Raw genomic sequence first — 13,826 nt, 5'->3', positions numbered from 1 at the left:
CACTGGTGTATATGTTGTTCTAACTCAATGAAGCGCATATGTTTTACATTGTTCTTTTGCAGGCTGCTGTTTCAATAATGCGGAAGGTTGATCGACCCCCAACCAATCCGAAGCGTTTAATCATTGAGTCAAGTCAAGAATGTTTCAGTGTTGACATTTCATGCTCGACTGACATGGCAGACCCTACAAATACGCCGTCTGATGGTGATCCTCCGCAGCATAGAAAGACGGGTGTTGCAGCTGCTGCTAAAAACATTGCTATGCCTAATGTGGATGATGATGATGACTTTGAGCCACCCAAAAAGAAGTGCAATATCTCAATGGATGCCCCAAATAAGACGCAGGTGAGTTTACAACATTGCAGAAATTAATCGTTTCCAATATTTTAATCATGCATCTAATCTCAATACATATCTTATGTGCTGAAAGTTATACCTTTCTACATTACCTTAGCTCATTAATACAAAACAGTCATAGTACAAGGAACTTTGTATAAATAAGAAAGCATAAATTGTGATATTTAAGTATTCACATATTTATCCATCTATCTACCTTTTCATTTCAGAAGCTCAACATCAGATGCAACCCAGGAGATGTTCTTGCGTCCATTCAGATATTGAATGAAAGGCAACGTCAAGCTATAGTCAGAAAAGGATTTTCTAGTATTCTTGACATGACAATTGATGCAATTGGATGTCGAACACTTCTCTGTTGGCTCATGCAGAAGCTAGACCCCAGGGACATGACTCTTCGTATTGGTCCAGACAAAGAACTCAAAATCACCAAGCAGACTGTCCATCAGATATTGGGTCTTCCAAATTTGGGTGGTGGAAAGCCCCTTAATATTAATGAAGCGAACGCTGCGGCAACACTTCGGGCCTCATTGAATATTACCAAGGATGAGTTTGTTATTTCAAAGCTCCAAGGCAGACTGAGGCTAGGCCAGGATGATGATCTTTCTATCAGATGTTTTTTTCTCATTCTCTTCAACCGGCTGCTATTCCCAACAGCTAGCTGGTCTATTTCTTTCAATGAGGTTGTACTTACAGAAGAAATGGAGCGATTCCCTCAAATTGATTGGTGCCATCTAATTTTTAGTGACTTATGTGAGGCTGCCCAGAGATGGCACAACAGGAGCATTAACAATGTGTCGGCGACGATATATGGCTGTTCCATCATTGTTCTTGTAAGTTTCAAAATTAAGTTGTCAAATCTTTTATTAGATTATTCATTTGCAATTTGAAAATACATAGACATATTATGTGTTTACGTTCATTTGTATATGACTCTCATGAAATATTTATATTATGTAGCTGTATTATTTGGATCATTTGCATCATGCTGCTGCTCCAAACAACAAAAATGGCACTCCACGCATAAAGTATTTTAATAAGAATATTATAAGGGCGTTGTCAATGGCCGATAAGCGGAAGCCTCGCCAGGGTGGTGAACCATTTGGTGTTTGCCCTGTGAGTCTTCATTTCTTCTATCATATTTTTCCTGTTCTTTATAACAATGTTATTTACAACTAGTTACATAATTATTAATTTTGATTCTGTTTCATCAGTTTCGTAGCCTATTAGTTAGCTTGTACCTTTGAACCCAAAATGTGCATTATGTCTTTACACTAAGACCTGACCTAGTACAAGTTATAAAACATTAAGTAGCCCTTTCTGAAAATAAAACTCTATGGTTGGGTTACCAAGTTTATCCAAAGTAATAATTTTTGGGAGCACCATTTATGATTAACTTTGTCTTAGATATTATATAATTACCCTCTAGTAGACTAGTACTACTGCATGGATTTGCTTGACTCATCTTACTGGCTGTTATTGCGCATTCTTGCATTTTCTTTGTAAAGTAAATATTCTGATCAAACTTGAGCCATGAACAGTACTGCAAATGGGTGTGGTGAGGGACTATTTGTCTGTTTGATTGGGATCTGCCAGGCATTGATCATGACCCCAGGCAGATGAAATTGTGCGCCTGGGAGCACTGCCTGTGCCTGGCAGGTTTCCTAGGGATCCCAAGCAAACAGCCACTGAAAGTATATATTCATGTCGAAATGTTTTCTTGCGTTCACTATAATATGTCTGGAAGGTTTCCTAGGGATCCCAAGCAAACAGCCACTGAAAGTATATATTCATGTAGAAATGTTTGCTTGTGTTTACTATAATATGGCTCCCTATCAAATCTATATTACATTTAGAATGTCCTGATAAATAAGAGGTGTCAGGATTGCTATCCTTGTATATGGAATCTGAAACTTGCAGTATGCATGGCTGGATGGTTTGAAATATAGTCTGTGGTCTTCTTTTCTTTTTTAGTTGGAATACACATCTTGATTTTAGTAGTCATATAACGATATCAATTCATGCCATGCGTCAATCCATATACATAATTATTAATTTTGATCCTGTTTCATCAGTTTCGTAGCAGCAGTGAGACATGTTACGTCTCAAAATCGCCAACTACTTGCCAGATTGAGGTTAGGTCATATACCCACTATGATCTTTGTTTGTCTGTTGCTTTACCATACTTATCATATCATTATTATCTTTTTTACTTCAGTTTCCTATGAGGCCAGAAACTTTTGATGAAGACCCAAATCAACATGATCGACTTCCCAATATAATCATCCAACTCCCTCTTATGCAAGACTTGATGGCAAATAAGATTCAGATGCTTCCTGTACATCAACGCCAGAAGTTCCAAGCTACGTTGATTGATTATGACTTAGAGGTTGGCAAAATATTTGCCTCTATCAAGCAATGTTTGAATACTATTGGTACAAAGCAGTCCAATCTAGCTGCTACATTTGGAGAATTGATTGATGAGGTTCTTCGGGCCGATGAATCTGTTACACCAAATACTGTTAGTATTTAAGCTTTACTTATATATCTTTTCTGTCTTGATATCTTGCATTTCATGTTTACATATTCTCATTAACGTATACTTCATATTTTTTGTGCAGCAAGGTCAGACAGTGGTAGGTGGCACAGTTGAAAATGATTCTGGACCAGTATTTGACAAGACTCCTATTGGGAGTGTTTCTGCACCAGGTCTCTTCTTATCTGAATTAGAATGTGCTCGCGCTCTTCGGGCATACTTGTGTTCTAGGTTCATTGAATTGGACAGGTACATAATTTTCAATTTCTTTGACTTGGCATATTTTTTAATTCTTTTTAATTCTGATTGAACAACATCGTGGCAATGGTATTGATACTATTAAGTTTTATTCAATCTTTGCACCCAAATATTTAGCATTGAATAGAAGCGAAAGCAAAATAGCTATACACATGACTGAACTTTGAGTTGTAGCTTCTATAGAACATTGCCTTGAGCTTCCACTTTCCTTCTGTCAGCTCCAACAGCAGGCTGTGCGAGACATTCAAAAGTCAAAAACAGCAAGTTTACATAAAAGAGAAAAACAGAAAATTGAAATACTAGAATTCCCATTATTATGTCTGAGAGAGGGTGGTCAAGTTGCATATTATGTAATTTTGTATCTCATTGTTCCCATATAGTACCTTCAATTCAATGGTCAAGTTTCATATATATTATGTAATTTATATCTCATTTATACAAATAACATTTGTTTCTATTTGTTGTATGCTCAATCTTTTCTTATGTAGAAATATAATTGACTTTGGTGAACATCGCGCCAATTGTTGTGACATACAACAATCTTTTGCTGATGGCGCATGTCTCGACAACGTGTTTATGCAATGTTTCATTGAGTGTGTCCGCGATGACTGGTCTAAACATATTTCTCCTCTCAATGCTCACCAGCTCATTCTAGATGTTAATGTTGGGGTATGACTTCTACATTTATACCTCTTTTTTAAATGCATATCTTTAATGGAAATTACATAATACTTCTCTATCCTATTAGGCTATATTGAACTTTGAGGAGCAGGAGCAACATAGTAAGTCTCCTCGTCCATTTGACCCTTCAGTTTTGGAGAGTTACCTATTGAAGACACTGCCTTCTTTCAAGCAGTTGGATGACTACAAATCAGTTAATTTCTGTTCCTTCACCCTCCACACTCTCACCTCATTTTGCTGCATTTAAATTTTAATCCAATCATCCATATCAACCTTAGTGTATTAAACATTTGTTATTTCCATTTTGTGTGCATGTAGATAATGGTACCCATGCTACGATCTGGACATTGGACATTGTATGTTGTTAATCTTCAGATTGGACGCATACATGTGTTAGATTCCAACCCTTATGGACCAGAGATGGGTGGGACTATCTGGAAAAATTACCATTGTATACCTATGGATTTGGGTGATAGGAAGGTTTTATGGGCTAGGTTAATGATGAGTAGGCTCAATCTAGCTATTCAAAATGCTCGACCAAGATCAGCTCTCCCTGCTTTTTTGAAGTACCCTATTGAACTCATGAATAACTGCCCAACAATGAAATTGGGGTCTAATGATTGTGGATTCTTTGTCATGAGATATATGCAGAACTACGACTACATGGTTGGAGCTATGAATGCAGTCATTGATCTGGTACATAATACATAGATAGTTTTTTTGTTGTTATGACATAATGTATGTACAGTTATGTCTAACTCACCTTTCCTTATATTTGTTTGCAGGATAATTCAGAGGACATTCGCTCTCTTGTACTGCATTACCTAATATTCCATCGACTAAATAGAAACAGCTTCGTGGTCTCCCATCTGGACAGATTCAAGTTCTCTCAGTAGTAGCCTAGTATAGTTTACTATCTTAATATTAGTATGAACATCATGGTCTGATGGCTTTTGGTGGCTTCAAGTTATCTCAGTTCTAGCTTAGTTTAGGGTAGTGTCACTGAATGGTGTTCATGTAAATATTGGTCTGTTGGCTTATGTTAGGATTCAGATAATACTTATGTCCATATGCAGCTCTTAGCAAACTCTTATATATATCGTACCAGATATGTTTTAGATGTTATATTTATATATGATAGTTCTGCACTTTATCATTTGTCTTATGGTTTTTATATCTTATTCAGTGATGTTCTTCATTTATATGTTTTGTTTCGAAGTTCATTTATTCAGTCTTTTCAGTTATTCTCAGGATTGATTATGCAAAAACCTGATACTGTTTATGCATATTACTGAACATGTTTATGTTTTTTTGTATACTTATTTACTTTATGCGCCTGTTTATCCAGCTTCATTGTGTTGATTATCTTTGATCAGTTCTGTTCAATATTTTCAATAATTCCTTGTATTGACTATGCAAAAAATCCGATAATGTTTACGTATATAAATGAACAGGTTTACCTTGTTTTATGTACTTATTTACTGAATGCGCCTATCTTTGTTTATCCAGTGTTAATGTGCTGCCTATATTTGTTCAGTTATGCATAAATCTGATGCTGTTTATGCATATAACTGAACATGTTTACGCTTATTCATTTAGTATTTTTGTTTGGCGCCAGCCCCTACATATTGAGTTCATTTCGCCGGATATTTGATTCTTTCAACATAAATACTGTAGAGATGCAGTGAATATATGATTATATAGCCAAACAAACCCATCAGTAGCATAGCTCATAACAAATAATTACGTCGCATTAATAGATATAATCCATACAGTGAGCTTTTAACGTAAATATTCATAATCATCAAATAGTATCATGATCATAACATTTCAATATCATCCATTATTTATGTATAAATGTTTTACAATTCTGCCAAATTATCGTCATCCGAACCATGTTCTTCAGAATCAGTATGTTTATGTTTTTTTGATGTGGATGTCTCATTCCACTGTGGGGCCATTGTTGAATTTTTGTTTCTAGACCCAGGCGGTCGTCCTCTTTTTCTATCGGCAAGGCTGGCCAATTTAACCCTATTTTCCTCTACAGACAAGCAGGTTCGACTGTTGTGTCCATCAGCAATGCCACATTTTTGGCACTTTCGAGTCTTCTTCTTTTCTCCTTTCGCACCCAGTTTTAGAACTCTTTGTTCACTAGTTTTTATTGTCCTTCCCTTTGGCCTTGCATTACTTGGACGCAATAAGCTTATGTCATCTACATCATATTCCAGTCTCTACATGCCATACAAAGAAGTATTTATAGGTACATATGTTATGATGCCAAATTATAAATAGTTACTACCATTAAATATACATAATATCTGCAATTTAATAAATTTAGATTTCATACCTTTCTAACATCCCCATATTGTGTTCCTTCACAATCATCATTTCCAACAAGCGTCATTTGCAGTTCAGATTGATGATGTGCATCAATATTTAAGCCTCCATCCTACTCATTAGTGCATTATAGTCAATATTACAAATAATGTATAAATCATCCCATTTGTTTGCACTATACATAAATTACATTGTTTTTTTGCCATAATATTACCTGTTGTCGTGAATGTACTGCCACATGCTCCTCGTTATCACATTGCGATACATGTTCATCTTCAGCGTTTCCAACATCATCCTCTTCGCCCTGCAACGTTTAATTTTTACAATTAGCAATAATTAAGTTTTGAATAAAATTTTCAACACTTTTATATAAAAGAACACCCACATGGTTGCCCTCTCCAGTAGTTGCACCACCAGCATCTTCACATCCTATATCTGGCTCTAAACGCCCAAGCATCTCCAACAGTTCATCCATTGTGTCCAAAGCCTTATCACTCCCTGCCTTTGACATACTAGCTTGGTTTACTACCTTCATTGCCTTTTTAAGCAACATTTTTTGCCTATATGATTTTGTTTCTCCATCTTTTCCACTCATTTTCCTGTCATCTCTTGAAAATTCCACATCTTGCTTAGCTGAGTATGTGTAACGCTGTAGAATGTATTCCTTAGGTATCCTCTCTAGTTGAATGTGCATGAATGTTCGGATTAGATGCACACAAAATAGTCCTACATTTAAACAAGGGTGCAACATTTCACATTCAGCTTTAATTATTATCGTATAAATAATATGACGTTATTTCTTAACTCTTGCTTACCTGTGTGTTCCCACTGTTTGCATTCACATTTAAACTTTCCTGCCTCTACATCTGCATTCACTTTGAATTGGTGTTGCCCCCACATGATTCTTTTCGATCTTGATGTATGCTGCACCAACCAATCATTTGCGCCTCCATCTGGATCAAGTGTTATCCTATATGCAGTAGCGTATTTTATTGACTCCTCGAATCTATTCATCACAGCCCTGGTGTATGCCCTTGCAACCCTAATTTCGAACATATATAGAGTTGTGGTTTCTTTTTGACCCTGCATATAAAATAATTAGTTACGTCGTGCGAGCCTACTAAATAGTATAATGCATAAATAATATTACATACCATACATCCTAGTGTTTCCTTTCCTTCTTGCATCTTCCTGCTACGCAGTAGTTTCAACATTTGCTTAGCAAACTCATGAAGTGGGGTGTTTGAATCTACATGAGCGCTCTTCACGAGTTTGTTCATGCTCTCGCTACGTTGCGTAGACACCATAAGCCCACAATAGTCATGTTTGAAAAAACAGGTATCCACTCCTTACGCATTGCATATAATTTTCTAAGTGTTCCATCTTCATGCAGGTTGAATTCATCAATCAACAATTTCCATGCAGCCTCAAACTCTATTTCAGTCAATGGATGATGTACTATAGACTGGAATTTTGTCTTAAAATCTGCTTCAGCATATCGTGCATACAACTCATTTAGAAATGGCATGTACCTATTTTGCACATGCCATAGACACAACATGTGGACTGTGTTTGGGAAGACCCGACGTAATGCCACTGGCATTGCAGGGTCTTGATCTGTAAATATTCATTGTCTGACATTATTATATGCATATTTTTATGCAAACATTGTATGGTACATAACAAAACAAGACTCACATGCATTGTAAATACGCACAAGATATTGAATTTATATTGCATGTACTTCGAGTTTATAGTCATTATATCTACATAAATCATACCTGTCAACATGACTCTTGGTCCTTCAGTCCCCATGCATGTCTTGAATGCATTAAATACCCACTCGAATGTTTCAACAGTTTCATCTCCTAATAATGAGAACCCAAACACTGTGCATTGTAGGTGTTGGTTTGCACCAACAAACATTCCTAGGGGTTTTCCATACAAATTAGTCTTATGAGTTGTATCAAAGGTAACTGCATCCCCAAAATCAACATACTCTCCTTGCTGACTAGCATGAGACCACAAAATACTCAATATTTTTCCTTCGCTGTCTAACTGGAAATCAGAGAAAAATTGTGGATTATCCCTTTTGCATAATGAAAAAAAGCCAAAAGCTTAGACACATCATTGACATTCTTTTCTCGTTGCTTTGCCTGTTTCCTGTATATTTCAACAAAAATTTATAATTATTACTCATTAACTTGAAATGGATTTTAAAATTTATATAATAGATACATAAAGAAAATGATTCTTACAAATTAGCAATGTCCTTTGTTGTAATTGGTACGTTTTCTGGACCACCATGCATCTCAGACACGAAGTCCATGATACAGTGTTGCGGTATTCTGCTTTGCTGCATTGAACTGAGAAACTCCATGTACTCAGGATCATGAGTCTTGTTGCATTGTAGGTGTTTCTTTACAGTATCCTTCTTAATGAATTCATGATTATGTTCTAAGTGCACCAGATCGATTCTTACGGCTACAATATTTTCTTTTGAGTCATCATAGATTTTTTTTAGTTTCAAACCAGCCTTGCATTGTGTTCTCCTCGATGATGTATTACGGATTCTAGGATTACTAGCTAACCTTTCTGTATTTCTACCCTCCATTGAACAATTTAACCACTTACAGTTCTTTCTCTCCCTATACTTTTTAAGTGGAAAACCAACCTCATATGCGTAACGACTGTAAAAATTGTATGCCTCATCGACATTTCCAAATGTCATACCGATCCTAGGCACCATGGTTGGATCAATACTTTCAGGCTGTGAATTAACATAATCATAAATACAATTAATTTTATATTAGTTACAGTCTTAATGTTATTTAAATTGTATAATTGACATAACCAAAGATAAATAACTTACATGACTTCGGAGGATATTGGTGTATCTTGTTCATGATCACTAATGGTCCTCATAGGCACCATTTGATTTGCTGCTACCATTGTTTCAATTACGGTTGTATTGCCATCATTGACCCCTGGCGCTCGTAATTCTGCAGGTGGTGTTACTATATTTATCCGTGGACTCGCACCACAGTTTGGAGATATAATTCTTGATGTGGGCGCTGCTGGTAGACCACTGCATGTGTCTGCAAGCCGGCCATCATATTTGTCTAATTATTTTATGAACTGAAGTAATAATTCAATTGCAAATGTACCTGGTGCAGCTCTGTGCAATGACGCAGAATTATCATCGCCTGCTTCTTCTTCTCTGCCGTCATCCATTGTAAACAATGCAATACAATCAGCCGCCACGTTCCTTTTTATATGCCCTGAGCTAACCAATCCCGTGTACAATGTTTACGCTATTTAGTTCGGTCAATTACGTACTATAAAGTTTGTTCCTGCATGCCAGGAGATATTGTCGGACTGGTGATAACAACTCGAGAGAATTTATCGCGGTTTGTTGAAACAGATTTATATTTACTGAAGTATATGCAACCAGTTACGCCATTGCATGTACATATTTATGCCTCGCGTTTCTGCTTACGTGCATGCTGGGCGATATTTTCGGGAGGCTTCGGTTATCGTTCACGATTTTATCGCGTATATCATTTTACGCTAAAATACACAAGGGTTTACGATCTCTTGTCTTATGATTTACGCTGTGGTTCGACCAGACCATAAACCGCCGAACAAACCTGCGGTTTGATCGATTCCGTCTAATTGGCTGGGGCTTCCCGATACTAATAGAAGCCCTAGGCTTCCATTAGTTCGTCCCTATATATATATATATATATATATATATATATATATATATATATATATATATAATCCTCGTTGTTGCACTCTGTCATCATGTACATGCACTGAACTTGCTCCAGTTTTCAGTGTTCTTGCTGCTGCTTGCACTCTCCTAACCTTTTCAGACCACAGAAAACAAGAAATTAAAATAAAAACCTAATCATCACCCCTCGACGACTCCTCGAAATACTACCCAAAAAAAATGACACGTACGTATCGTTTGACCGGCTCTAAAAACACGGCTGGTTGCAAAAACGAATGTTCATTCGCTATATTTCGCATGCGTCAAGGGCCATCCATATTTTGTCTAGATGCAACGCCCCAAATGCAAGGAGATAGACGTTCTTATCATTACGTACCGATCGAGTAAGCGTTCGTGTTTGACCAGTCGATCTCTCCCGGCCTTGACAGTTCAGTTGCCCATGCATAGCAAGGGCCCCCACGGCGCCCTCCTTTGCTTATGAAGCTGGAGAATGATCTCGCTTGCTTTTCCACTCAACGTTTAATTCAGTGTTCAGTAGTAACTTTGAAGCTATAATATAATATAATGCTGGTGTTCTGTGGCGCTGATGGGTCCGTGTCAGAGCACTGTTACTTGAGCAGCACAACTGATGTTCATCTTGCAAGATCACGGTGACATGGTTAGTTGATGCTTAATTCCTAAGGTTGCCAGGTATCCAGTGCAGCGAGGAGGGCCGGGATACTGTCTGAAATTTCCTGCTGTCCATAGATCGATTGTTTATTACTTACTGGTCGAGTCATCAGTCGTAGGGGTATGAGTTGCAATTCAGCTGTCGGCTATAACGGCTGGCTACAGAGCAGCAGAGGTCGACGCAAGAGGTGCGCCTGAACGAAGCTTAGCTTTTCGCTCTCCGAGTTCTGGATGGTCCAAAGCAATCTGAAAAAACGGCACACGCTTCAGCTACTACGACCTTTTTCCCTAGCTAGTACTTTCACCGTACGTACGTAGCGATGAATGAACAAAGGCTCAGCGCCCCGTTGATGAGAAAGCCATCGAGATCGGAGCACTAGTTCTCGGATGAAGTAAACAATGGTCTACGTGTATATATATACGTGCAGTGCATCTCTTACGAGTTGATAGCTTTGTCCCACGCTTGGAGATGGCCAGCTGTCCGCTCTACTTTGTCGTCGTTCATGCATTTATTTACCACTCACAATAGGAAAATTAGAAATCTCCGACGGCTATTCCTTACGACCGTCGGACGTAAGTTATGTTCGTCATAGGATATAAGTCTTTGGCCGTCAAATATAAATTATGTCCAATAGTTTAGGATTTCCGACGGCTTTTGCCGTCGGAAATTTTATCTCTTAGGGTTAGTTTGGAAGCTAAAAAACAAGAGAGAATTAGAGGGGCTATCCTTTTCTTATTCAATTTTTAATAAGAAGGAGATTTTAGCCTCTCCAGTCCTCTCCGGTTTTATGACTCCCAAACTAATCCTTACTGTAGTGACTGTAATTCACTATTAAAGGTGGGTGATGGCCGCCCACGCACGGATTAATTACCATCTCCAAAGCAACTCCCGGGTAGAAGAATAGTAGGAGTTTGTCAAGGGGGGTTGTATTTCTCTCCAACTAATCGCGAGTCATCTCGTCCTCCTCTATATAGGGACTTCTCTACCTCTCTATTTTGCTCTGTCCACAACACTTAGCTATAGGGCCACCAACTCCTGCGCGCCTCCAACCTTTTTCCTGACAAAACCTGATCTGAAGGAACCTGCATTGTTACTCATATATTTCCACAATGAAGGTTGGAAGCCAGATGAAGCAGATGAACAAGTCTCTGAGGGAGAAGAGGGCCAAGCTCTACATCATCCGCCGCTGCGTGGTCATGCTTCTCCGCTGGAGTGATTGATCCGCCATGATCGATCGTCCCCCGCTTGTTCCAGTCGGCCGTCGTCGTCTCGTCACCCCCGGCCCCTCGCCGGTTTTTTGGATCTTTTTTTGGCCCCCGCCATTGCGGTTGCGGTAGGCCTTCAGATTCCAGCGTGCGTACGTGCGCCACACGGTGCTCTACTGCTCCATGCATGGTATAGCATTTTAGGACGGGACGACGACGACCGGCCGGCGCGCCGGTTGATTGATTGATCGATCTTAATTTTCCTTGGCATTTGTTTTGCCCCCTGCGCCCTGCATGCTGTCTCTCTTTCGTTAGAGGCTAATTAAAAAGGGCGTGAGGACGCATTCGACTACGTACGGCTACTACGTGCATGTGGTTGATATGCATTTCTTGCCAACTGATGATAGATGCTGAAGGCTGCTGCTGCCTGCTGTGCTATTAATTTGTATCGTTGCAAGAGAGTCGCATTGCCCCGGCCCCAAGGGTTACAGAACAACTCATCACCCTGGCCCCTGTAATTTGACGGTCGAGATAATAAGGCTGCAAGAATATATTTTTCTAGTCCTTTTTTATTATTATATTGTTGTTGTTGTTGCACCGAGAGTGCTCATTTTTTCTTGTTACACTGGGTTGTACTGAAAGTGATCAGCCAGAACTGTTCTGATACGTACGGCCGGGAGTTGTAGTGTCTAAATAAGGCTGCGCGAGATGGATTCGAAATGGAAAAAAAAGCAAAATATAGTTTCCTACACATGATCTGGATATATTAATTCTGGATTTCTAGCTTGACCTATATCTCGCTCCAACGTAATACGACCAGATGGCTTACAGATCGAGGAAATTAAGATGGGGGCATATCGTTCTTTTAGAATTTTAATTCTACCGTTGCTTTAGCCACCAAATTAAAAGATAAGATGATCACCGGACAAAGTCCATCGGTACAGGTTGGGAACCAACTATAATACCGGATATTCAATCGGTACTGGATAACCCGGACCAGAGCGTATCAAACTTTAGTCATCTTTACATTATCCGATACTAAAGAGAATGTATCCTACACACATGATCTATTTGTGAAGAGTACCGGAGACGCATTATTCTTTGTTCAGTGCTCGTAGGTTCACTGGTAGAAAAGAGCTCTAAACCTGCGGTGGTTTTATTTTTACAGGTGGTTTTGGTTATTAAGCGTCAGTGGTATTTTTGGTGGTGGTTTATTAAGAAAACCAGCACTAGAAATCATTGATTTCTACAGGCGGCCTCTAAAAACGATTTCTGTATGCGGTTTTTTTAAGAAACCGCCACTAAAAATCATTTTTATCTTGATTTTTTGGAGTTTTGTAGCACCTCATAATCCTATTTTGGGAATCTAATAAACTTTTCCAAAGGTTCAAAATTAGGGTATCTTTTAATAAGACCCTTATTACCTTTAAACTCACATCCCCTAAAATAAATATGATTTCTAATAAAAGACATATTTATCCTTATATGGATTTCATTATCCCTTGATGAATTATAAGTATTCCATAAGGATATATGTTAGAGCATTTTTTTGAGATAATACAATATAAACTATTTCCCTTATATTAGATGAGTGGGAGTTATACATTTAAAGGAAAATCCTTAAATCGAATAATAAATAAATAAAATAATATCAAAATTTTCATCTCATGATGGGATTTTTTTGTGCATTTAGAACTTGTTTGGATTTAAATCTGAATTAGAACCCTGAAAATACAACTAAAACCAGGAATTAAAATAAATAAATACTATATAGAAATTGTGCGTCATATTGGAGTTTTGCTTGTGCATCTAATAGAAGTTTGAAATTCATAACCGAATGCAAAAATTCAAACTTAGATGTGAAATTTAAATCAGAAAATGAAAAATAAAAATACTAAGTAAACCTATACTTGGGCCATTTTCCCCTGTTCCTTCGGCCCATTCCCTCGTCGCTCTGACCGCCCGAGCTCGCGGGGTGGCTCAGCTTGCTCTCCCGCGCCGACACGTGGGGCCGCCCGTCAGCCGAAAGTTGCGCACACTTCGTCGCTAG

At 38.3% G+C, this 13,826-nt stretch overlaps 2 protein-coding genes across 2 annotated transcripts; both read left to right on the top strand.

Annotated features, from left to right (window-relative positions):
• The first annotated feature begins 66 nt into the window (after positions 1-66).
• Positions 67-4,724, top strand: LOC103647279 (uncharacterized). The gene is made up of 10 exons (XM_020552076.2): positions 67-344; positions 566-1,186; positions 1,314-1,469; positions 2,429-2,488; positions 2,572-2,874; positions 2,975-3,138; positions 3,636-3,816; positions 3,896-4,021; positions 4,147-4,524; positions 4,614-4,724. Exons 1-10 carry the CDS (start codon positions 78-80, stop codon positions 4,722-4,724), a joined length of 2,367 nt encoding a protein of 788 aa, XP_020407665.2. The 5' UTR covers positions 67-77.
• Positions 4,725-11,593: 6,869 nt separating this feature from the next.
• Positions 11,594-11,890, top strand: LOC118476908 (uncharacterized). The gene has a single exon (XM_035967279.1). The coding sequence runs from the start codon at positions 11,681-11,683 to the stop codon at positions 11,789-11,791; it is 111 nt and encodes a 36-aa protein (XP_035823172.1). The 5' UTR covers positions 11,594-11,680; the 3' UTR covers positions 11,792-11,890.
• Positions 11,891-13,826: the final 1,936 nt, after the last annotated feature.

This window comes from Zea mays, chromosome 4 (assembly GCF_902167145.1).
Source record: "Zea mays cultivar B73 chromosome 4, Zm-B73-REFERENCE-NAM-5.0, whole genome shotgun sequence".
NCBI lineage: Eukaryota > Viridiplantae > Streptophyta > Magnoliopsida > Poales > Poaceae > Zea > Zea mays.
This window is presented reverse-complemented; position numbering and strand designations above follow the sequence as displayed.